The sequence below is a fragment of the Gambusia affinis genome, linkage group LG15 (assembly GCF_019740435.1).
Source record: "Gambusia affinis linkage group LG15, SWU_Gaff_1.0, whole genome shotgun sequence".
Taxonomy (NCBI): Eukaryota; Metazoa; Chordata; class Actinopteri; order Cyprinodontiformes; family Poeciliidae; genus Gambusia; species Gambusia affinis.
In genome coordinates this window covers 1,129,059-1,155,115 of record NC_057882.1, presented here as the reverse complement: position 1 = coordinate 1,155,115, position 26,057 = coordinate 1,129,059, and the positions used below count along the sequence as shown (strand labels likewise).

The window sequence follows — 26,057 nt, the reverse complement described above, 5'->3', positions numbered from 1 at the left end:
ACAGACTCAATTTCATCCCCACAACAACCAGATCCCAGTGATTATATTTCTTTCAGATTCCAAGTCTTTAGGTCAGTATTCTAGAATAAATTAGCAGTTTGGATCCCTGGCACGGCGTCTCCATCGGCTCCCTGCTGCGCCTCATTGAGCGACTCCTCAATCCAGTTGCGATATACTGCCACTAGTAGTAGTATATACTGCTACTAGTGGTGATGAGGTGGGTGTAACGCTATCCTGCACTCTGCGCTTACCTCAGCCTTTCATTCACTGAGGAAGTCAGATCGTCAGAGTTGGAGCGGCGCAGCACAAAACGCAAAGGTGAGTTTCTCTTTCTTCGCTGGTCTTTCTCCTTCAAAAAAATTCGTTTGGCACATCAGATGAGCGGTGTAGGTAGATGGTGGGCTTAGTTTTTTTTACTTAAATTTTTTTTTTTAAAGGGTTTGTTTTAAAGTGTCAACTACAACACAAAGAATGAGATGTGTCCTCAATTATGAAAAGAAATCTGAAACACATTCAAAACTGCGTTTTCTGAGTGTTGCTGAATGTTTTGGACTGTCTTGTGTCAGCTGTTCACCCACTGCTTTAGTATGTCTTGATCCGGGTGACATTTATGTAAAACGTTTGAGCTGGACCTTCACTTTTCACGCGAGATTGATGGTGTTTCTCCGGGTTAATGACTGGAGCTAGAAATAATTCCACTCATCAAGTAGAACTAGAAAACCTGTCGAACAAGATGTGCTTTGGCTGAGGTGTTGGTGGGTGGAGCATGCATCTCTCCTCACGCATCAATGAACTCCATGCGTTCGGGATATTCCTGAATTCAGCCGGAATTCAAGAATGCCCAAGACGAATTTGTTAAAGGCTGTCAAATATCAGATTTTGCTGATCTGTTAAATTCTGAATGGGAATTTCAGGATACTACCGAGCAGAACAGCAAAAATTTTTGTTTTCAGAAATTCCTGTGGAATAATTTTCCCCCCTTCAGATTTACTGGAAGGTAGAACACAAATTCTTCAATTTTAAGGAGTCTCATATAAATAAATAGTACAAAATCCTCAAAGTCAGGCAAAAACTCAGAAAGGCCAAAAAGAAAAACAGCAAAAAGTCATGGATTTACTGCTAACTTTCTCACCGGTTCCAGAAACATGGAGGTTTATGACTGGGATGAAGAAGAAACAAGTCAGAGTTCACTTTAATAAGGAACTACAACTTACACATGTTTTTGGAAAAAGCACAAGCAGAATAATTTTGCTTTAGCTTAAGACGTTTTATGTTGTTGTACACTAAATAATCTGTCTGCCTCAAAAATCAGAATACTTTATTGGACTGTTACGTCAGAACAAAAATGTTTTGAGCCAATAATTGTGAAGTGGATGTGAGGTTATGAAAAGATTTTTACTAATTTCACACCTGAAATTTCAGAGGTTTGGTGTGCATTTCTACACTACATTATGGAGCCATTCTTCATCATTTCTGTTTTCTAAATACCATCTTTATTGCACATGTACAGTTTGAAAATCTTGTCCATTCCTCTTTGCAAAATAGCTCAAGTTCAGTCAGAATGAAGAGCTTCTATGAAGATCTTCATTCAGATATTTTGCGCTCCTCACAGGTTTACATCCCGGATTGTCCTGTTGTTTTGCTCCCTCTGTCTCCCGGTCAACTCTGAGCACAAAGGTAAGGTTAAAGGAAATGACACGTTAGGTAACGCCATCTACAGGGCGTTGCTTTGATAGAGGCCAACAAAAGGAAATAGAAACTATTGTTAGGTGCCATTTTGCTATGTGAGCCCATAAGGATAGCCTGACAAATGGACAATGGATTTGAGTCTTAATAAATGGAATTCATGAATACAACTCACTGACTCTTCTTCAGCCTCATACATCAAGACCCTAAATAGAGAAAGAATCATTATCCACTCTATCCTCAGCTGAGGAAAAGCATCATGTATTCAGGATAAGGTTCATTAGGGTTTTCTATCTGCCACATACAGTATCTTGCATGTAAGCAAGAAATTCTTTGTTGTGGTTTCACTCGAATGAACTGCCTTCATCTATATGTCCACAGTGTCTCTTACATGACAAACATAAAACTGGAATTCTTATAACTTTCCTTCAACTGTTTTCCACAAAGATCAGCTTTTTGGAGTTCAGAGTCAATACAGATTCTGTTCACAGATTCTCTCACCTGATTTGCAGATCTTTGCAGCTCCTCCAGGGTAACTGAGGGCCTCTTGGCTGCTATTTGGATTAATGTTCTCTTTTCCTGGTTGGTCAGTTTTGGGTGAAATAGTGTAGAAATTAATTGTCCCTCTTTGGGGAAATTCTAGTGTTGTTAGGTGGAAGGACTTGTCTTGTTGGTTTGAATGCACTACTGTGTTGGTATGTCACATCAATCCCATTAAAATTCATCAACATTAGTTTTTTATGTGAAAATATGTGCAAGGTCCTGTATGTGTAATTGAAAGCTTGCAACATTTTAGTTTCCAACTCGCTGTTCCTGTTTGGAAATCAGCAAAACAATATTTTGATAAAGGAAGAGAATAAAGGTTCTCTACTTGGAGTGACTCTGTCAGACTTTCCTGAATAGCATAACATTTCCCTTGACTATTCCCATTCTGATAAATCTAAAATATGTATTAATTAAAATGAACATCTTTATTACATACTTTGAATTGGAATAATTTGCTGCACATTTCCTCTGTTTCTGAGTCAAATGTAGAAACTTTAACAGTAAACTCCAGCCTAAGCTTCTTCTTTGATGTCAAAGTTTGGGATTTTTAACTCCATCCTCTGGAGCTATTTTCAGTTTTGTCAGATTGTTGAAGTCAAACAAACCTTTGTGCTAAGACTGTGATACTGATAGAATGCTTACTTCTCTAAATTACATTCATTACGCTTTTGAAATGGCTGTGACTTTTTACAGACTTTTGTGTTTTTACTTCACTATTTAATGTCCGGTCTTTCACAACATGCAAATGATGTGTTCACAGACTCTTATAGTCAGTTAAATAGGGATGTCTTAATATTAAATGGGGATTATAGCAGTTGACAAATGGTACGTTATTGAAGCATATTTTATGTCACTGTTAACAAATATAGAGTAACAAAAACTAAGTTTTGTAACATTGTTTATTTTGTACTTCAAGTAAAGATAAAGTTATGGTTTTATTTCTAAACCTGTCCTTAGAAATAGTGTAGTTTAAACTTTAATGCTTAAAAAAGATCAGCGGTTCAGATGAAAAATGATCTGCTTAAACTCTGTTGGATTTTATTAGATTCCTTCTTGTTGCTGAAAATAACTCTGTCCTATTGTAAAAACTTTATGTAAACTCTCAAGTTGTCTATTTGCGTAATTAGTGCTTGTTTCAGTGTTTTGATATTTGACAAGTGCTCAGCTCACCTGGAGATCCAGAGATTTCAGTGAAATTGACTATTACAATTTGTTCTTAATTTTTAAAAAAAAAAACTACGAGTTGTACACCAAGAGTTCTTAACTTAACTTGAAATTTAACTTGAAATTTTATACGACAATCAACATTTGATAGTTTTGAGGATAATGCAGTGACAGATGAAGACAGATATTAGCATAAACCGCCATAATTATACAACTGCACACTCTTCCCTTCTCTGTGTACTGTTGCACATCCCTGAATATTTTTTTTTCTCATATTTTTTTAATTTCCAATTTTTATCTCTATTTTATTATTTCCTTGTTTTATGCTCTCTTGACGTTTGTTCTTAGTTGTAATAAACCTTATTCTAATCTAGACCTTAACCCAAAACCTCTTCATACACAGTTTCTTGTCACTAAACTATGGTGGAAGTACCTGTAGTCCAGATATTATGTTATGAGAATCTTGTTTTCCAATTTTGCTATACTCTTATGAAAAAAATAATAATAACAGGCTGTTATTTTTAATCATTGTGAACCTTGTCAACGGGTCATGTTTCCAGTGATCTGTAGGTTAAAGTTTTCTGCCGACCAACTCCAATTGATCTGCAGATATGCAAATTATTTTTCAAAAAGAGAAGGTTCCACTGGCTCTAGCAGCCTTCCTTTGAGAGTAGTTAGACAGGAAAGTGAGTAACGAAGGGGAAGACATGCACAAAGGTCATTAGGCTGGGATTCAAACCTGTAACGTCCGCCGCAAGGACTAATATCTCCTTATGAGGGTTGTGCTTTGCCTCTGCACCACCACAGATCATCATTCTTAAATTCAGAATTTTTAGTAATTCTAGATCTTGCCAAATGAACTTCTCTACTGGCAGGAGTCAGTAGAGAATAATGGTTTGACTTGATATTTTCACTATCCCTGTTAAGGTTTTACTGGTGTCCATGCCCATGTTCCAGGAACTGTGAATGGGCATGATTATCGCCCCTTAAATGTTTTACTGTGATTTAAAGCAATTAAATCAAACCACATTTGTTTAATTTAGTTTTAACATTGCTACCAAATGTTGGATATGAATTGTGATTAAGACAAGAGAAATCATAGCTGAATTCAATAGTTAAAAAAAGAAGCGTTATATTCACTTGCTCCTTTACACTAGTATTATTTTCTTTGCATGTCCAATCAATGGGAATGATTGGACCAGTACTTTAGGTATTGCTGTACACACCAGATGCTTTATGATGCTAAAGTCGGTATTGACTCCGTAGCTAATTATTCACTAAATTAAACAACTTTCAATAAAACCTGACCTGCCTTTGTACTTCTCTATTTCAAAATTGTATATATTCAGACTGGTCAGACCTCAACTAGATTATTCTTCAATAAACAGTGAGGAAGAGTTAATTGAAAGCACGGTTAGGCAAATACGCCTCTGTTCTTTGTTTTTCAGTTTTTGCCTGTCTCTACTATTTTTCGAAGGACTTTGTAATTCATTGTGGTCATGGGGGAAAAAAATTCTAAACATTTAGAAAGTTTGCTGCTTTGTATGAGAATACAGGTGTTTTCTAAAAAAAAAAAAAAAAAAAAAAAAAAAAAAACAACATAAAACAAGAAGCACTAATAGAACATGTGAAGAGCTAATAGGTTTTACTGATTGTTACCAATCTTCTTAATAAATTAGATGAAGGAAAGTCTCCAACAAAAAGACACTACTCTCATCAAATGTCCTTTAAATTATTACCTCAGATGTTCAGGTTATAACTTTTCATACCTGAAAGGTGTGTTTTATTGACACACTTCATCCGGTAGCATTCAGCTTGTTTAAATTCACTCCATGTTGGTATGTTTGTGTTTCGACTGGTTTTATTAGTTTTTATTATAATCCTTCGACTGAAGGTCATGCTTGTTCCCTTTCTTATGTAAAGCTGCATCTTCCTTAATTTAGAAGCAGAATTTAAAGCCCAGTATCAAGTTAGGAACAAAAAATTATGTTGTGGGATTTTCCATTTTAGCACGACTCATAGAATCCTCTTATTTTAAATTTTTGTTTTAAATAGACTCCCATCTCTGTTTTATTGATCAGTTTAAGCTCTAAGAAGTGAAAAAACCTTTTCTGCTAGTTTATTGTCATTACTCTTAAAGGTTTGTTCTTGTCTGAATAAAAATGCTAACAAAACCAAAATGCCTCAAAGCTTTGTTAGATCTACACTTTCATATTCATTAGTTAATAATATACTAAAGGGTATTGTGGACAAGAGGTTTAAAGCACTTCTATGGCTATAAGACTGCAATACTAAAGCTGATGTCTTCAGCATCAACCTGAAGACAAACCAAGTGGTTAAGATGTAACTCAGAATCAGACATGACTTTTGACAGCTGGATCATCTAAAAATTTTCTTGCGCCTTCCAAAAAATAGGATAACACTGTGTTGGCAGTATGAAAATGTAAAAACAGAGTAGGTATGCATACCTCACACTTTAAAGTAATGATAAATGGTAGAACTTTCATGAAAAACAAATTTCTGTGACAAATTAAGTACTGCTACCATTAGGTACTCTAACTAACCTAAATAATAAAACACTGGAATAAGTAACCACAATATAATTTTACATGTAACTAACTGCTCTCAAACAGATCTCAAATAAAGCTAATTTGGGGTTAACTTTAATCTTCTCTGTCCAGATGAGCAGCACTGAAGCAAACATGAATGGCATCAGTGGTGACACTGCTACTCTTCACCTGGATGAAGCCAGGCACAATGAGGTATGTGTTGCTTGAAAAAGGATATTATCATCAGTTAAAAACAAATAATTTATGAGACTTATTGCTAAAAATAACGCTGTTCACCATGAGCCCCTTCTATTAGCATAGCAGTATGCTAACAGTCTGTTTTTTTTTTTGTAAACTGCAACAGCTTTATGGAGCTTTGCTAATATTTGCAAACACCTTTGGAGTACCAACACCAAAGCTGGAGGATTCCTAAGCACCAAACTTCTTAATATGATTAAACTGTGTTTAGAATGTAATAGATTACTATTGTGATTTATGTACCTCACTAAAAGTACATAAAACATATTTTTATCTCATCAAATTATAGACACAATATGATTCAATCTTTGGCTGTGAATGCGTTCCTGCAAAGCTTGAAACTATATTGCAGATACAGACAAATTAATTAGATTATTTTGCTAAGATTAGTTAGCTATGTTACAGAACACAAGAATAAGAATGTACCCAAAGTTTGCCAACTTGTCTTTAGGTCATGAGAAAGTTGGTTGTAAAATCATTTTGACATTTACTAACTAAACAGAGTACCTACCGGTAATTTTTAAAGTGTTTTCTAATGATGTTGATGTAAAAAAAAATTTGGAGAAATTACAGAAGTCCCTTTGCTTCAGTTTTTATGCCAAACTGGATGGAAGCCATTGTGTCGACATCAAATGATATGGCTTGTAGTTCAGATTTTGTTTGCTAATGATAAATGTTACTGTTTTCCTTTCAGTTACAAACAACTGTCACAACAAGTATTAGCATATTTATAAGCTTAAACTTAAGCTTGTGCAGCACATGTACTGCTGTACCAAAGTGAACTGAAAGAAGAAATCATGCAAAAGTATTTTGGCCTGGTCATATTTTCATTCTGCTCTCTGTGACTGAGGTCACGTTGTGGGAATAGAGTCTCTCTGACTGTTTTGGGAACTGAGTGTTTCTGTCGGGGGAACCTTGGATTAAGAAACCTTAGAGTCTGATTCATACAGAGGAAGATCAGCTGCTTCATTTCAACCTTGCCTTCATTTCCTTTATTTGAGAGGAGGTCACTTCCATTTTTCTGATCAGAAGGCAGTATCAGCAGCACTCCTCTTTATTCTCAGAAATATCTAAGAGTCACAGACATCATGAGACATCCTAAATTATGTCAAATTTAGTCTTGTTAGTCTTTTACTTAAATATTTTTTATGTATTTGTGTATAAAATAAATAGAAAAGTAGCTAAGAAGTCTCTATTTTATTTGCTTGTTTATGTAATTTATTTGTATAAAAATACCTTGTCTAAATTAAAAATAAGAAATAAACAAATTGTAAAAATGTTCATGAAAGCTAAATGTCATTGGAGGCCAAGTAGGACTACAGACAGTCCAGAAAAATAGGTAAGCCTAAGACATTAATATAATAAATATTTAGTTTTATAGATTAACATGCCAGTTCAATTTCTTTTTATAGATCAAGTTGCATATTCTGCAGAGCCACTAAAAAGTTGTTTTTTGTAATAACTTTTTTTCACAATTGTATAAATTCACTATAAACTATGAACAAACTAAAACATGTGAGAATATTTTATTGAAGCACAAATTAAATACTCAGGAGATAAAATGATCAAACAGAAGCTTCTGTAGCACAATTCTTTCCTAATTCATCTCAACATAATCACATGGAAAATATTAAACTGAAAATACTGAAGCATGTAAAATATGTAAAACTAATAATAAAGCTGAACAGTTTCACTCTCCTTCCAAATGATTTTCTTGGTCACTTATGAAATCATCTTTTAATAATGGCAGCTAGTGGCTCTAGAGTTAACCTCACCTTGCCTTGTGTCCTTTGCATTTAAATTTGAATCCAGCATGTAGAAACATGTTCTGATGAAACACACCTCTGGAAAATTACCAGAGCTCACACAGCTCAACGCAAAGACAGGAAAAGTTCAAAATGTGAGACTCCTTAAAGTTGTATGCTGTTTGAATATCATCAATGTGTTTATTTCAGGGTTATTTTGTTTATAAGGCTCCAGTTTAGGCCTCCACAAATATTACACAACCTGACTTTAAACTTTATGTCTGCTGCCAGCTGTTGTTTCCTCCTTTTGTTGTCATGACAACACATTCTTTCTTCATGCATGTTATAATCTGCCCTCAGCTTAATTCTGGACAGTTTTTCGACCTGTGCAGCAGCGGCAGAGCTGTTGAAACTTGTCTTATGATGTCAGGGCTTCAGATTCCAGCTAAAACACTCACCTTTATACTTTCACATGAAACGTTGTTGCTGTGTTGAAACCTGGAAGTTTGTTTCGCAACATGATCCTCAGGTTGGATTTGGAGCTGTGCCTCACTGAGGACACAAAATCATTTCTGCTGTTCAAACCTCAAAGTTTGATGCTTTTAACAACAATAACTGAGACCTGGTGCATCTACACTGACACCTACATTTAAAATGCAAACATATTGTCTAATTTCCTCTTAAAACTTGAAATATTTACTGGTAGTTACATTACACTTCTTAACTTCAGTGTGTTTTATTGAGATTTCAAGGAGAAGGTCATTTTCAAATGGAGGAAAAAGGAACAAACAGCATTATGGAGACCAAGGAACACAACACACTGAGCTCTGGCAACATTTCAGGAGACTAAGGTTTTCAAACAATATCAAACCCTCAAAGATCTCAGTTCAATTTGGACTGAGAGGTCAGGAAAAACAACATTATTGAGAAAAGCAACCAGAAGGTCCATGCTAACTCTGCAGGAGCTGCACAGATCTCAGTACACTTGGAAAAAGACAAAACTAACTTACAAGTAACTTCTAACCAAGACATAGGACCTTGTTTTAGGTTAATAACGTCTTAATATTGATGATAAAGTACTAGTACCACTGGCACATTATTTATTTCATTAAAAATATGGTAAGAATGTAATGTTTTTGTGAAACAATATAATTTGCCACTGAAAGTAGTACCTTTTCATCAGTATTAATGTATTATTGACTTTAAAACAGAGTAATATATTTTGCTGAGTTATTGTTTTGTCTTATTTTAAATGTAAGATATTTGTGTTTTTCCATTGCATGATTTGTCCTGATGCTGATATTTCTTTTTAAAAATACTTGTGACATCTGACAAGTATTTTCTTCTGCTTTTGAATTAATTCTAACTGACGTCACTCTGACTTATAAATCATTAAAGTAGAAAAAGGTTCCATTATGTTTCCAAATCATCTGTGGAGACACCTGTGCAGTCTGACAGCAGCAAAAGCAGATGATTATCATAAGTAAGCTTATGCTATCTTGTTTTACCTTAGTACTATCGTCATTAATGCTTTTACTGCTCATAAATGCATTTTTTTTGTAAACAGAGTTTAATAGAATTGAGCTATATCATTTTCCAGCTCTGACGGATATGATAAAAACAGGAAGAGAGGACTGAATTGTTGCTGCCATCTCCAGAGGATCGTTACCTGACTGAACCAGCCGGGCCTTCTTCCTGCATACGGCATCTCTTAAGTATTTCACAAAAAGTTCCGACAATTGAACTTCAAATGGACAAAGGCAGCAGGGGAACAAGCAAACTGTTCCAAAAGGACATAAAACATAACACAAAACGTTTTCCAAAAAATACACGAGTTACACAGTACATACTAATATAGCCGCAAAAATAGCAAATACAAATAAGAAAAATGGAAGAAAGTCATTTAATTTACAAAGAAAAAAGTTCCTGTTCCACCACACGCAAAGGTTCCCTGATGGCTTGAATTCTGGAGACTGGGGAGGCCACTGGAGATGATTTAAGCCTCTGCATTATCCTGCAGAAAATACCCATTAGAAAATGGTCCTTATTATGGGAAATACAAGATCAAGAGTTTGTGGCATTTAAAGGATAAAGGATTGGTAGAGCGTTCAGTGACTTAACTTAACATAAAACGCATAAGTTTTTGTTGTTTTCTCTGGTTTTGTTCTTTTGCATCACTGTACTTTAAAACAGGCAAAACTCTCAGAGGATACAGTGTTTCCTAATATGTGTAAAAATCTAAATATTTTCTAGTTCATGTCATGATAACCTCTTCATGCATTCCTGTACAGCAGTGTGCTGGTTACTGTTATCTGTCTTTAGAAGATAAAAGCTGTATGTCTGCATGTGAGGTTTGCAACATTCTGTTTTAAATACTCTGCTCAGAAAGGGCCTCAACTGCAGCCTGGTAAATTCAGCCCCTTGAACGACACCTTGCTTTGTACAGAGTCTGGGCTCTCAGCTATTGAAAAACAATGACTTCATAGAGGTGTGAACTGCATTAAGGTTTTAAATTTTACCCAATTGTTTAGGTTTGCCCATGGTCTATAATGCACCAGTCCGATGCTAAGAAGCTTGCCGGAAATTGCCTTCGCTGTGAACAACCATCCTTCACTGTGAAGAGAGAACTGCTGATACAAATGAGCCGACTGTTTATGATAATTTAATATTTGGAAGCACTGGCAACACAGAACAGCTTCCTTCACCTCCTCTGCTGCTACTGCTAAAACTACAGGCAGACTGCAATTCTAAAACCTGCCACTTTATACAAATACCTGAAAATTTGCTTAAAGGCATGTGGTATTCCCTGGGGTGAAGGCTTAGTTTGAACATGTTTTTTTTTGCAAAACACCTCAAGCTTGGCCTGGAGAACATCTGTCAGGATCACTTTTCAGTGAGAAGTTTGGACACACCTTCTCATTGAATTCAATTAGAAAGTGTATCCAAACTTTTGGTCTGTAATGTATAAATAAATATTATCAATTTGATTTTGGTCTAGATTTGGATTTGAGATTTAGACCAAAACATTCTAACATGTGAATGTGCTAGATTGAAATCAAGCACTGGATGTTCTGGATGTGTGTTTGATGTTACTGTCCAGATTAAATTTTAACCCTAACTCTCTCCAAGTTCATTTCAGCCTCTGAAAGGTTTTCTCACAGACTTGTCCTGCTTGTAGTTCCTTCCATCTTCTCAGAAACTGTGATTAGCTTCCCATATCATAATGCTACCACCACATGTCACTGTGGGAAAGGTGTGTTCAAGTTATTAGTTTTCCACACAACAGCCAAAAAGTTCAGATTTGCTGTCACGTGATCAGAGCACCGTCTTTCAGATGTTTACTGTGTCCCATCATTATTTAAAGGGACACAGCCTTCTTCTTAGTTACCAAGAGCATCATGGCTGCCTCTCTGAATAATGCTGTATTTGGTGATGTTGTTTGTTCTCTTACATTCTTTATCAAAACATATGAGGCCTTCACAGACCAGCTGAGCTGAGATTTGAGAATGACAAATCTGGAGGCAGTTGGTCTGGATTTTCTTAAGGTGTATCAATTTAAGACCCCCTCCTGAGAGAAGTCTCTGTCTGAGTCCAGTTAGACTTCTTTTGATCTAACTAGTTTATTGCGGCTTTAACGTGAACAAACTAAATTCCCGCCAACTCACCATGCTGGGCTAATCTCTAAAGCAGTGCGTTGCTGCCATCTGGGGGAGAAATGAACACTTGATCTGAACAGTAACTGATTTTTCCGCTTGCACTATATTCGAATTTATATTTAGTAAAGTGTGTGAAACAGCGTCTGATAGTTTGTTTGTATCTCTGTGCAGGTAAAGGATCTCTTGAAGCCTTTCCGTCTTTCGCTGGACAAGCTGAAGGAAGTTTCTGCCCGACTTCGGAAAGACATGATCCGAGGTCTGGGGAAACACGCGCATCACAGAGCGGCCGTCAAGATGCTGCCCACCTTTGTAAGAGCAACACCGGACGGGACTGGTACGAGTTTTACTTTCAGTCAGAACCATTTGATTTCTAAGTTTATTACTTTATACTGTTTCTTATTATTACTGTATACAGTATAATACAGCGAATTGACTTTAAATATGTCGGCAAAAGAAAGAAAGCAGGAAGGAAGGAAGAAAGATGGCAGATAGGGTACAAGAAAGGAAGGGGGAAAAGGCATAGACATGACATAAGGATGTGGGTAAAGAAAGAAAATATATAGAATACAAATAAGGCAGAAAGGAAGGGATGACGGAAGAAAAATGGATTGATAGGACGAAAAAAGGAAAGAAAGAAAAATGGTGAGTAGATAGGAAAGACTAAAAGAAAGACACATGTAATGTTTAATATAAGGAAGGATGGAAGAAAATGGGAAGTTGGGATACTAGGAAAGAAAAAAACACTAGAAAGGAAAGGCAAAGTAACAAAAGGAGACACAATGAAGGAAAAAAGAAAGAAGGAAGGGAAATTTGGAAGTTAGAACACTAGGAAGAAAAGAAGGACGGAATGATAAAAAGAGGAAAAAACACAAGGAAAGTGGAACATACAGCAAAAAGGATGGAAGGAAAATGGGGAGGTAGCACACTAGGAAGGAAAGATAGACGGAAGGACACTAGAAAAGGCTGGGAGCAAGGCAACAGAAAACCACAAAGAGAGAAGTAGGACACAAGAAAGTAAGGATGACAGGATGAAGATAGAACAAAAAGAATGAAGGACCAAAGAAAGAAATACAACAATGAATGGAAGTCAAAGCACAAAGAAGACAGAAAAACATTGAGAAAGAAATTAAAGAAGGTAGGACACAAGGAAGAAAGGAGGGCAGTGAAGGGCACAAAATTTTAACAAGGGAACAAAACCCGGAACGCAGACATCTTTCCATGTTTTATTTTCTTTTTCTGCAGTTATCCAGACCTGGAAGACCCTGGACGCATATTCCATTACATTTGAATCTACATAGGTTTAAAGCCAAACCATCACCTGTACTTTGTTTCTTGTATGCAGAGAAAGGAGACTTCCTGGCACTAGATTTGGGTGGAACAAACTTTCGGGTGCTTCACGTCAGAGTGATGGAGGAGGAGCAGAAAATGCTGAAGATGGACAGTCAGATCTGTGCCATCCCTCAAGAAATCATGATGGGAACTGGAGAACAGGTAATCTACATATCCAGCTTTATTAATATCTGACTTTTTGAATGCAACTAAAAGGGAAAGTATGGAGTAAGGCAAAAGCAAGACTTATAAACAAACGAAAAGAAATTGCAATGGTAATATGGTTCATTTGGGACTCAAAATTCAAGTGTCTCTAGTTCAAAACACCTGATCTAATGTGAAAGGAAAATAAAACAGGATTTAGGCTGGAACTCTGTGGAACATCATAAGTGGCTGCAAGAACAGAATGTCAATTTTTTTCTTGCAGGACTGAAGAAAGAACACATTTCTCTGTTTTTGTGGGTATGAAATGGCTTTAAACCAAATGTTTATGTGTGCTTATGGCCTTCCAGCTGTTTGATCACATCGCAGCCTGTCTTAGTGAGTTCCTCGACTCTCAGAACCTGAAAGGACAAACTCTTCCACTGGGTTTCACCTTCTCTTTTCCCTGTGAACAGAAAGAAATCGACAAGGTCTTTAATCTCACACTCCTAAAACTTGTTGATTTGTCCCTTCTCACAGTTGAAGACTGGTTCCACTGATGATGTATGATATTTTTGTGTTTATGTGAGCAGAGCATCCTGATCCGCTGGACAAAAGGCTTCAACTGCTCTGGGGTGGAAGGAGAGGATGTGGTGAAGCTACTGAAAGAGGCCATCCACAGGAGAGGGGTCAGCACATAATGCTTACTAATCTCTAAATATTCTGACTTTCTTCAAAATAATTTTGCTGCTTTTGTCCTCTTCTTGATGTGATTTAGAAACTTTTCCTCGTGAGACAGATCCCAGTCTAACACAATGTATGTCATTTCCTATACAGGACTTTGACATCAGTTCAGTTGCCATGGTGAACGACACAGTGGGTACGATGATGAGTTGTGGATACCGGGATCAGACCTGCGAGATTGGGATGATCATTGGTAAAGAAATCATCTGTCCTCAAATAAACACTATGATCAGTGAAGAAAGTAAAACTGAAACCAAAAGAAAATAAACTATAATAATAGTAAAAATATAATGTGGTCAATACAAACAAGAAAGAATTGCATAATTGTGAAATGGAGGGGGAACATTTCATGGTTTTTAATTTTTTATAACTGAAAATCTGTGGCTTGTGTTTCTTTGTGGCTCTACTTTGTATAGCCAGCGTTTTCAAAGCGTTTCACTTCAAAAGTTACTCAAGTAAGTGTTAATTACTACCGTACCCTCCTCTTGGTATTGTAAACTCTTAACCTGGGGTAACAAAAAAATGTAACAATTCTCAACACATTAAGGGAATTTACTGGTCTAATCTAAAATAGCTTTAGATTTAGTAATCTAAAATTGGCCTCTTCAGTTTTATCAATGAAGACGTTCGCCTATAACCCTCAAAACAAATCATGCAAGACAAAAGCAAAGATGCATGTACAGATGCATCTTTCCAAAGATATAACTGTACATTGAGTTACAGATGCATCTTTACAGAAAGACCTAAAAATGACATATATTGATCACAAATTATAAAATAATGACTACAGGCAAAAATTAAACAAGCCGAAATGAATTTATTAATTTTAGGTGCTGTGTCCTGTGCATGACTTCTCTTCCTCAACAGGAACGGGAACCAACGCCTGCTACATGGAGGAGATGAAGAACGTGAAGCGTGTGGAGGGAGAGGATGGACGGATGTGTATCAACACAGAGTGGGGCGGCTTCGGAGACGACGGCTCCCTTGAAGACATCTTGACGGAGTTTGACAAGACGGTAGACAGGACTTCGATCAACCCTGGAGTTCACACGTAGGTTTTAGCTATTCTATTTCAGTCAAATAAAAATATTTACAATTTTCTTTTACCCCAGTGACAGTCTTTTTCTTCTTCACCTTCCTATAAAATGGCTGTTCATATGTGGAACGCTTAAGGAATATTGTTGAACACTGAGGTATGAGTAGTCAAACAAGATTTTTCTTTTTTTGTTTTTCTCAAAAATGTTCTGATGCATTTCTTATGTAACACCAAAGCAGCATGTTTAGTAGCTGGGAGGAGATTTTAAGGATGCACAGAAACAGTTTTATTTTTCATTGTTCATTATCAACAACAGATAGACTTGGTCCTATCAACAAGGGGACTGACAATCATCTGCTGCAGAATTTTTGTCCCAGATTTTAAAGATGGCTCTAGTGTATTCCTTGCAGTCCAAACTATCCCAAGATTCCTTGCATTGGCCAAGCAGGAGATGGCAGACAAAGGAGGAGATAAATACTTTTAAATACAAGTACATTCAAATCTGGTAGTTGAAAAATTAAATGTTTATGGTATTGTGAAATCTGACTGATGGACCATCTAATTGCATAGCCACTTGCTTCTGTACTTTGCAGTCAATGAATGGCCTGGACAGATCCTATGAAGGATGCAGCCCCTAAACATGAACATAAGTTTCACGTTTTCTACATGGCACAATTCTTGCAAATAAGAGTAGCTGACTTGTACATCATTAAATCAAATTTCAAAAATGGGGAGAAAAAAAGACAAATTAACATAATTTTTTAGCACACTGATTAACAGGCATTGTTATCTTACACAGAAATCAGAATTGTCAAATTTTAAGTAGCAAGGCTAATTTAAAATGACCAATAACAAAACAAAGCATCCAGTTTGGAACTGAAGTTGAGTTGAATTCAACATAACTGAAGGACAATTAAGTTGAATTCAAAATCATTTCCAGATACAAATTTCAGCTTTGCTAAATGGAACACAATTACTTGTTCCTGGTTCCGTCATCCAATATCACAACTGGTTGTATAAATCCTTAAAATAAAGTACTGTATTTTTCAGACTCTAAGTATCATTTTTTTTAGTAGCTTGACTCTGATTTATATTCAGGTGTGTCTTAAATATGGTTTTTTTTCTCTTCATGATGCATTTTTTGACTGATGCAACTAATACTCTGAAGTGACTTTTAATCTCCAAAATACAGTAATACTTCTGAGTATCACTAATAGCATCCCAACTCAGACCGTAGTTTGAGTTAGAATAATGTAAAACATAAAGTTTCAATATAAATTACTTAACCACCAGAGGGCAACAAATCACAAAAACTGGCTAATCTGTTTCTGTTCCTGTCCTGATGATGCGTTGTCCTGCAGCTTCGAGAAGATGATCAGTGGGATGTATTTGGGGGAAATCGTTCGGCTGGTGCTGAGGAAGCTGACAGAGAAGAAGCTGCTGTTTAAAGGGAAAGAGTCTGAGGCCCTGCGTGCCCTGGATACTAAAGACATGTTTGAGACAAAGTTCATCTCTATGATTGAGGAGTAAGTGTCGGTACAAATATATTCAGAGTCCTTATTAACCAGACAAGTTGACTATTAACTTCTTTATGTTTTTTTTTCTTTGTGTGTCGTTGGTTCAGGCCGGACAGTGGTCTAGAAAATGCCATAAAGATTCTGACTAAATTGGATCTAATGTGTGATTCGGGTGACCCCCACGTGGTGCGACTTGTCTGTGAGACCATCTCCTCACGTTCTGCTCGTCTCTGTGGTGCTGCCTTGGCAACCATTGTCAACCGTATTCGTGCCAACCGAGCGCTGCCTCATCTGAAGACTACAGTGGGAGTGGATGGGACCGTCTACAAAAAACATCCTAAGTAAGACACAAGACGAAGTGCTTGATCTATCATAAACTCTCAACAACAGCTCTCCTGGCCCTTTGAAAATCTTTCAACTTCAGTTTTTAAAATTTCCTGCCTAGTCATTTGGCATAGAATAAAAGTCACCAGCAAGATAACTTCTGTTCATATGTGCTGTTCCAAAAATAGGAATTCATTAATCATTAAATCATGTAATTAAAAGTCACTTATGTTTCAAGCTAGTAGCCCTTCGTTTGTTTGACTTCCTGTCTTCCAACTGGTGTTGGCAGTGACGGTGTTTCTTTCTTATAGGCAATGCTCTGTTTTTTTTCTGCTCAGGAAAAATATCAGAAACTGATCAAATTTATCAGAAACGGCCAGAAAATTATTTTCATATTTCATCAATTTATTAGCAATTATCATGTAACATCAGAAAATACTCTGAAATACTAAGACACTTTGGTTATTAAATAGCTAAATAACTAATGGTTCCAGTGCTTGGACCATTTAAAATGCTCGTGAGAATGCCAACCAATCAGTGATAATCTCTTATGCCTCACTGAAAAAAAGTGTTTTGCCAATTGTCAACAAACAAAAGTTTTGTGTTTTTAAGCATTGTTTTTTTTTCCAAGTCAGGGTATTTGACTTGGAACGTTGGTCAAATGTTCTATTTTAAAGTTTGTGTCAGACAATTCTGAAATGTTTATAATCCTGAAGCTTCTTCACAAACACTGATTCTTAATAATGTAAATATGTCTTTCAGTGCACTAAATAAAAAGTAATGACAATTTTCTAATACGGTACATCAGCTTAAAATTCTAACAGAAACCTCCATTAGTGTTTATTCTTTTTTTTTCCCAAAACATACATCTGCTGACTTGGATAGGGATAAGCCAGCTTCATGAGTTAAGGGATTGTTGCATCTGTTTGTGTGACCATCTGACCCAGTATTGTGACACATATGTCAAACATACCCACTTTTCAGATTAATATTTTGCCATCTTTTCTACTTGAAATGTCTCTGGTTTGATCAGATAGTGAAGGATTCGTAACAGGTGAAACCAGATGCTTACAAACATTGAATGAAGACACATCTTTTTTTTCTTATAGTCTGATGTTAAATCAGATCAAATCTCTCTTGTTTTGGGTCAGTTATAATTACCAAAACTAAGTTCCACAATATGTCACAGTCCATCAAATATCATCTACGCTTATCCCTAGTGGGTTCACAAAGGGTTCTGGTGCCCATCTCCAGCGGTCGATGGGTGAGAGGCAGGGCCACCCTGGACAGGTGTGACTAACTACCTAAAATGTGTCTCAATATAGTGACTTTCTGCGTTTATAAAAAGTTATGTTCAGAAAAAAGTGGTTTATTTCATAAGTGACTTTCGTTTTATTGCTCTCTGTCAGCATCTCTAAAAGATGCAGCTATGTTGACTCTCTAAATATCTCAGTTACAGTGACAAGCTCCAGGAAATGGTGCGCAGCCTTGCCCCCCATTGCGACGTCAAGTTTCTTGTCTCTGAGGACGGCAGTGGGAAAGGTGCTGCCATGGTTACCGCTGTGGCTCAGCGGCTAGCTCTCCAGTCACGGCTGTTGGAGGAGAGCGATAGTGAGGAAGATGAAGAGGAAAAAGTGAGAAGCTAACTGAGCACAATTTAAGACATTTTCAATGTTATCTGGTATCTGAGAACTTGTAAAAACCCAGCTGTACTTTTATCAACTTATGTAAATTGTGATACTTCAGTAAGAAATTGACAGGCTGATTTATTTTTGCTTCAAATTTTATACCAAAAATAAAGATGCACATTAACTATACCAATAAATGTTGATCCAATAATGTGTTTGGAAGATGGAAATCTGCGCTTGAAATTTTTGGGCATCTTTGGGCAGAGGGCATTGCAGTTTCTACTCTAACCTTTAAAACTTGATGAGTTTAAATCTTTGTTTCTGTTTTGCTCTGGTTCCCTCCACTTCAAGGCTTTGGAGATCCCCTCAAAAAAAACTTTCATACAGAATCCAACTAGAACTGTATAAAAACTAAAAAATGAAAAGGTCTCAGACTGATTAGTCTGTTTAGTCCAAATTAAAGTGATGAATGCATGTATTTTGACTTTACAGAATGATTTGACTTTGAATCACTTGGCAAAATTTTAGATGATCTTCAAACAGTCAATTGAGGTGAACCTTGGTAATCTGGTTCCAGATATTCCCCATGGTATTAAGTAAGGGTGTGACACTGCTGTAGGCTCTGGGACGAGAACAGCATGTCAGTAACCTAGCATTAAGAGAGCTATGTGATAATGGCCTGGATCATCTTCCTAAGATAGGTGTGAAATTGACACACTGTCCCAGATATACCTTGTAATTGAAATTGACTGAGTTTTCGTAAGTTGTGCAACAGGATTTATTTTCAGCCTGCAAATGACTGATTGTATTAAACAAAATATAACTAAAACCAAATGGATGACTGAATAACCAAAACTGTCACAGAAAATTGGGAAACCGTGATGACTCATTAACCTCTTTCCAACTTCAACCAACATGAATCCATATAGATATATAACGGAGTAAAGTATGAAAAATAGCCATACCCATAGTGTGCACATTCTTAAACATATACCTTGTTGAATCATCTTTTATTTGAATTTCAGCAATAAATCATCTTTGGTCAGGTCTATCCACATCTTAATTATATTTACAATGCTTGACCTTACGAATGTTTTCCAAGTCTATCAGATTGGGAGGACACCACTTGTCCACAGCCATGTTGAGTCACATCTGCAGGTTTCCTGTATAACTTAGTACTGGACTCCATTGTTTTCTTGACTTTAATGAACCCTTAGACTCACTGTGATGGTAAAAAAAAAAAAAAAAAAAAAAAAAAATAGGACCCTTTTTCCCCTTCAGGTTTCAAGCAAACTGCTGATAGTTTACGGATAAAACTACCAGATATTTGTAACTTTTCACTTTCCACCTTTGAAAAAGCTTCTGTTCAGTCTGAAGAAAATCTGCTGAAAATTATTACAATTTTATGCGTTTAAGGTTGTGCACAGTTTTGTGACCGGGTTGTTCCATATTTTAAGTTTTTCCCACTAATTTCTAAACAGGCTGAGTCAAGTTCTGATGGTGTTCCTATATGGTAAAAAAAAGGTTTTCCTTCCATTTTAGGCACTTTCATGCTCACTGTGAGAGATTGCTGGAAAGTTAAAAATAAGGACTTATGTTTGGACTCTGACTGTTCCATTCTTAACACATTCACATGTTTTTAATAAGAACATTGCATTATTGCCCTTGCTGTAGTCTTTTGGTCAGAAATGTTTGATATTTAGCTCCATTCATCTCCCATCAGTTACAATCCAGTTCCCTACCCATGCTGAAGACACATCCCCACTGCATGATGGTGCCACCACTATGTTTCACAGTGCAGAATGACTGATCAGCTTTAAGTGTAGCACTAGAGGTTTGTCATCATCAAAAAATTACATTTTGTTCCCATCTGACTAAACGGCCTACGTCCACATGCTTACTGATGATGATGATGATGATGAATACTTTATTAATCCCCAAGGGGAAATTCAAGGTGTTCGCAAGTGGAAATGAAATTATAATCCTAATTCTCCCTGCTGTGAATATATGCGGTTTACAGTCTGATTGTGTCAGACTTCAGTCCTCTTAAGTCCAGCAACTTGTGGATGGATTTCCTCCAGGTTTTAACAGGACTCCTAGCTACATGGTAAGGAGGAAATTCTGCTACTTAATTTAGATGTTCCAGACCAATTAATGTCTGAAACGGGGTGAAAAGTTCAAAGCCAGAGATATGGTTTTATAATCTAAACCTGATTTAGAGGTCTCTACAACTTTCTTCCTAACCTGTCATGGAGGGTTTTAGATTGATTTGAATGCTTTGAGGAGTCATGGATTAGCTTTTGTTGTGAGTTGGCTTTGGAAATAAATGAACTCAGTTGGAAAGCTTAGGTGTGTTTTTTTGTGAGCATTCAGGTTTGCCGTAGTTGCCAATGCCACAGAAATCAATGTGACCAGGCTTAGAACCATTTATTTATGAACAATTTGGAAAATTCCTCATAATCTTGCTTCTATTAAAATTAGTAACATATTTTATTTGTAAGAAGTTGTAGTAGGTTCACTTGAGGACATGACAAGGACTAAATTCTTTACATAACTGCATTTACCTGATCAACAGCCACACCTGGAGATGCAGAATGTTATTTTTTTTACTCCTATACGGGGTCTTTTCTGGGCTCTAGTGTCCCTTATTCGAAAGCAGGCTGACAGGAAAGGCAGCAGGAGAGGGGGGAAGACATGCGGCAAATGTCGCCGGGTCCGGGAATCGAACCCACAACGGCAGTGTTGAGGACTCAAGGCCTTCAAACGTGGGTCGTGCTATACCCTTCACCACCACGGCATGCCCAATGCAGAATATTTTAATATACAAAGATCACACAACATTGCAAAGGTTCCAGAGAAATTAGAATCATGTGCGAAACAGCATAAAATATCAAGTGTTTACTTCAAACATCCATTCTCTGTACACCTTTCAGGAGGGGTGCAGGTGTCTATCTCCAGTGAACTTTTAGGGCGAGAGGCGGGGTTCACCCTGGACAGGTCACCAGTCTCTCGCAGGGCAACACAGAGACAGACAGGACACACAACCATTCACACACACACACACACACACTCACACCTTGGGAGAATTTAGAGAGACCAATTAACCTGACAGTCATGTTTTTGGACTGTGGGAGGAAGCCGGAGAACCCAGAGAGAACCCACCATGCACAGGGAGAACATGCAAACTCCATGCAGAAAGACCCCGGGCAGGGAATCGAACCCAGGACCTTCTTGCTGCAAGGCAGCAGCTCTACCAACTGCACCACTGTGCAGCCCTTTACTTTGAAAATAAACTATTCAAAAAAACACAACAAGCAGCATACAAGAGCTCTGAACATAAGGCTTATTTCCATTTTTAGCTCACTGAGAAAGGTTGAAAATTCAATGATGAATTCAAAACAGTTGGGAAATTATATCATATTAAACTACGTCCATTACTGAAATAGTTTAGTGACTATTCATGTGTGGAACTGCGTCATCTGTTATGTCACTATTTATTCTGGCCTGTTGACATTTTTATACTATGATGTTATTTCTTTCTTTCTCCCTGGGAGGAACTAAAGGATCTCATCTCTCCATCTCTTTAAGAAAGATATTATTAAACGCAGAGTTTCTTCTAGACAATTCAAAATATGGAAAAATTAGGAATAAAGGGTAAAGAGAATAAAAGTCCTCTTAAACATTTAATTTTGTTTTAATGTTTCAATAAAGGCACGAAATGTCTGTACAGCTCACATTACATACTAAAATAGATTTTGAATTAAAACATTTGTAAAATGTCTTTAAAATTTTAAAGACATTTTTTTGACATTTTGTTGAATATATTTTCATATGTGGATTGTTTTTCTTAATGTAACAATTACTCGTTTCTTCCAAATTACTGTTTGAAGTCAAAATGTAGAGGATCCATGCAAACAGCTGGTCAGCAATTTCAGAAGAATTTCATTGATGTCATACTGATTCGTGGATCACTGAGAAGGAAATACACATTTTTATTGATTAAATCTACAAGACATAATTAGAAGTAAAAAATTACCAGACTGGTTCCATGTTTCTTGACTTGTCAAACAACAAGGGCAATGCCACATCTAGAACAATGAAAACAAAGACACAAAATATTTAGGACTTATTTAAGGAAAGCCTGTTTTGGTGGTGAGTAACTTAATGATTTGCTTCATTGTAGTGAATGACCATTTTCCTTGTATTGAAGGTGTGTTAAGGTGTGTTGACATGTTTTCAGGATGCTTTGACGAATAAAAAAGGAGTTTTTGGGTTGTGGCGCTATGAAAACAGAGACACCTGACCCGTGAGGTCATCTGTCCAGTATATAAAGTGCAGCACAACTTTGAAGTTTAGTATCGGAATCCAGCAGGATCCATCTGAACGTCACCATGAAGCTGATTTTTTCTTTGACTCTCATCTGGGCGCTCTACAGCACAGGTAACATTAGCTATATGTGTAACTTTTATTTAAGTTAGAAAACATCACAATTAGACACTCCAGTTTTTTTCAGCTATAATTAATCTTGTTGTTCGACTAACAGACAAAACATTTTGATATTTCTAATTATTATTATTTTATTTTTTTCAGATATAGGACAGAAACGTTTTAGCAGCAGACTCATGACACTTTTTTTAATGGTTATTGTAGAAGTCAAGGTTATTGTTGGTAGTTTGATATGGTTGTTGTATGTTTCTAGCTTAAACTGGTTTTCAAATAATTGAATGTTATCAAAAGCAATTATTTTCTTTGTTCAAGTTGATAAGGTTTTTTCTCTCCAATGTATTAAAATATTTTCTTTTGTCAGACTATATTGTTGAATATGTATTTTCTTTTTCTGGAGGTCATTCGATAACACAAACAGATGTTTAGAAACTTAATTGTGTCAGCTGGGAACACTTATCAGTTCCTTTGACAAACTGGGATGTTCATAATATTCTAATGTTCACTATAATTCTGTGCATCCCAATAGATAAACAAATTAATTTAAAACTTGTTAGCTTCCATAAAGCCTAAGCAAACTTGAAACCTTCTGACATATTGGGTACTTATATTTATAGTTGAAGTTACAAATTATTTCTGCAATCTTTTTGTTGAGGTATTTGGTATGTGCTTTATTTTTGTAAAGTACATCTATCACTTTCCAACTTGTTAAACGTATTTCAAACAACTATTTTACATTGATTCTTTTCCCCTTGATTGCAGCTGGAGCCCTGAAATGTGTGAGCTGCACAGACCAGACGTGTTCAAACACAATGCCACTAACATGCAGCTCAGAAACGATGTGCATAACAGCAACCATCCGAGGTATTGTTCTGCTTATGTCTCATTTAACTTTTTGGGAATAAACTGGATGCATGTTTTACATGTGTTATATAAAAACCACCAAAACTTCTCCTTGACTCTACAGCTACTCAATCTGGAACTTCAGTAACACAGCTCTACAAAGCCTGTGCAGTGTCCTCTCTGTGTCCAGCTACAGGCAACTCGACTTTTTCAGTCAACTTGGGATCCCAAAGTGCAATTGCATCTGCTCAGTGCTGCAACACAGACAACTGCAACTCACAGACTCTGCCTGGTAGGTTTCATTACAAACTTTTAAAAATTATAATATTTTGTTTATTTTATTTTATTTCATTTTATTTTATTTTTGTTATTTTATTTTATTATTTTGTGTTTACTGAGATTTTTCTTTCAATGTTGTGTTTTAATTCCAGCCCCCACTACTCCAGCTGCAAACTCCCTGAAGTGCCTTGTTTGTGACTCCACAACTTCTCAGTGCAGCACTACAATAACTTGTTCAGGAGATGAGACCAGCTGCTTCTCAGCAACTTGTAAGCTTAGCAAAATACTGACTAATCTTGCATACATTTTTCTTAATATCAGTGAGAGCAAATATTATTGCTTAATCTGTACTGTATGCTGGACAGTTAGAAGTTGATTATACAAAACAATTTATTCACTTAGTAGTTGTACTGAGCTTCATTTAAAATGCCTTAACAAATAATTAATGTAACTATGTCATGCTTTTTACATCAACAGTGAACGATGGAAAAAACACAATTCCTGCACTGGGTTGCGCATCACCAAACACATGTACAGCTGCATCAGGTCTGGGAAGTTTGCCGTTCATGCAGAGTGTTGGTTCAATCACCAGTGGACCAACCTGCTGTACAACTAGTTTGTGCAATAATCCAACTACTACAACCACAGCTGCAACAACCACAGCTGCAACAACCACAGCTGCAACAACCACAGCTGCAACAACTACAGCTGCAACAACCACAGCTGCAACAACCACAGCTGCAACAACCACAGCTGCAACAACTACAGCTGCAACAACCACAGCTGCAACAACCACTACAACCACTACAACCACCACAACCAGTAATGCCTCTAGCTTCAGACTTGGCTTTCTTCACTTGCTGTTTGCTTGTCTTTACCTTTTAAGTGTCTAAAAATACGTCTGAGATATTACATTTGAACCAAAATTAGAAGAATATGTATATATTGCTTCTGGCTTGGACCTGGATATTAGGTATTTATTGGTATATTATATGTAGGATAGTGGCATATTTATTCATTTATTAAAATGAATAATAATGTATGACTTGATTTTAGATTTATGTGACTCTTGTATTTAAATCTAACAAAAGAAAATATATAATTTCTCAATAATCTATTCTTTTAAATTCTTTAAATGTTTTTCTTGTGTTTTTTAATATCTCATATTAAATGAATCACAATAAATATGAATAAATGGGAATAAAAATTAATGGACGTTTTTGCACCAGATGAGTTTGAAATTTTACTTCATTTTTTCAATTAACCAAACTTTTATGGCCCTGGATTCTGCTGTGGAGCCCTTAATCCCCCCTCAGCCCCCAACTTTCAGTGAAACTAGTGGTAAATGTTTTTTGTTCAATAACAATTGTTCTTGATTGTGTTGAAATGCTTGAAGGGATATTTTGTATATTTTAGGTGCATCAGGCCAGTTTATAGCACACATAAGTAACTTGTAAATAGTCAAACAGTGACATCAGGGGAAGTAGGAAGTTTATGAATTTTTACATTGTGTGCTTGATAATTGACAGTCTCTAATTATTTCATTATATTTTGCAACATCAGAGAAGTTTATTGTGTTTCTTTCATAAGTTGTTGAAGTCATGTTTACATTGCATTCATGGTTATTCTTGGTCACTTCCCTTCTTAGGAACATTGGACTAGGACATAGTTCCTGTGATGAACTCAGTAAACATGCAGTTCAACCAGCTGCGGTTCTGGAACAGAGTAAATGTGTGGTGAAAGGATTTGACTGTAGAAGAGGTCACAAAAATAATATACAGACATATCTTCAGTGATTTGCTTTATGTAGTGCTTTCTTACTCCCTTTATATTTTATAAGTATTCTTTATAGAACCCAAAACGCTTAGCAATTTGGAGAATGATAAAGCTAGAAGTTGAGGGAGCACATCCTGTCTTCATTTATGTCAATGAAAGTGAGGAGAACCTCATTTGGTCCAGGTTCAGAACAGAGCTGACAATCTAACCATGTGTTCTGTGATCGATATGATTATGTCTTAAACAGAATAGTCTTTATTCTATAGTCACTAATGCAACACAGAATGCCTCATAGCGTTCCAGAATGCACTTCCCTTACAAAAAATCCCATGAAAATCACATGTGACTTTCACATGTGATCACATGTGGTTCACAAAAATTTTACATGTGAAT

At 36.4% G+C, this 26,057-nt stretch overlaps 2 protein-coding genes across 2 annotated transcripts; both read left to right on the top strand.

Moving 5' to 3' along the window:
* The first annotated feature begins 213 nt into the window (after positions 1-213).
* Positions 214-18,508, top strand: LOC122845359 (hexokinase-2-like). The gene is made up of 12 exons (XM_044141590.1): positions 214-318; positions 1,613-1,677; positions 6,078-6,158; positions 11,776-11,938; positions 12,947-13,095; positions 13,446-13,565; positions 13,668-13,763; positions 13,912-14,011; positions 14,686-14,869; positions 16,216-16,380; positions 16,479-16,712; positions 18,149-18,508. Exons 3-12 carry the CDS (start codon positions 6,078-6,080, stop codon positions 18,339-18,341), a joined length of 1,485 nt encoding a protein of 494 aa, XP_043997525.1. The 5' UTR covers positions 214-318; positions 1,613-1,677; the 3' UTR covers positions 18,342-18,508.
* A 4,175-nt stretch (positions 18,509-22,683) lies between these two features.
* On the top strand, positions 22,684-25,718 carry LOC122845358 (spore coat protein SP96-like). Its single transcript, XM_044141589.1, has 5 exons — positions 22,684-22,763; positions 23,529-23,630; positions 23,734-23,901; positions 24,041-24,157; positions 24,366-25,718. The coding sequence occupies exons 1-5, from the start codon at positions 22,715-22,717 to the stop codon at positions 24,779-24,781; spliced, it is 852 nt and encodes a 283-aa protein (XP_043997524.1). The 5' UTR covers positions 22,684-22,714; the 3' UTR covers positions 24,782-25,718.
* The last annotated feature ends 339 nt before the right edge of the window (positions 25,719-26,057 follow it).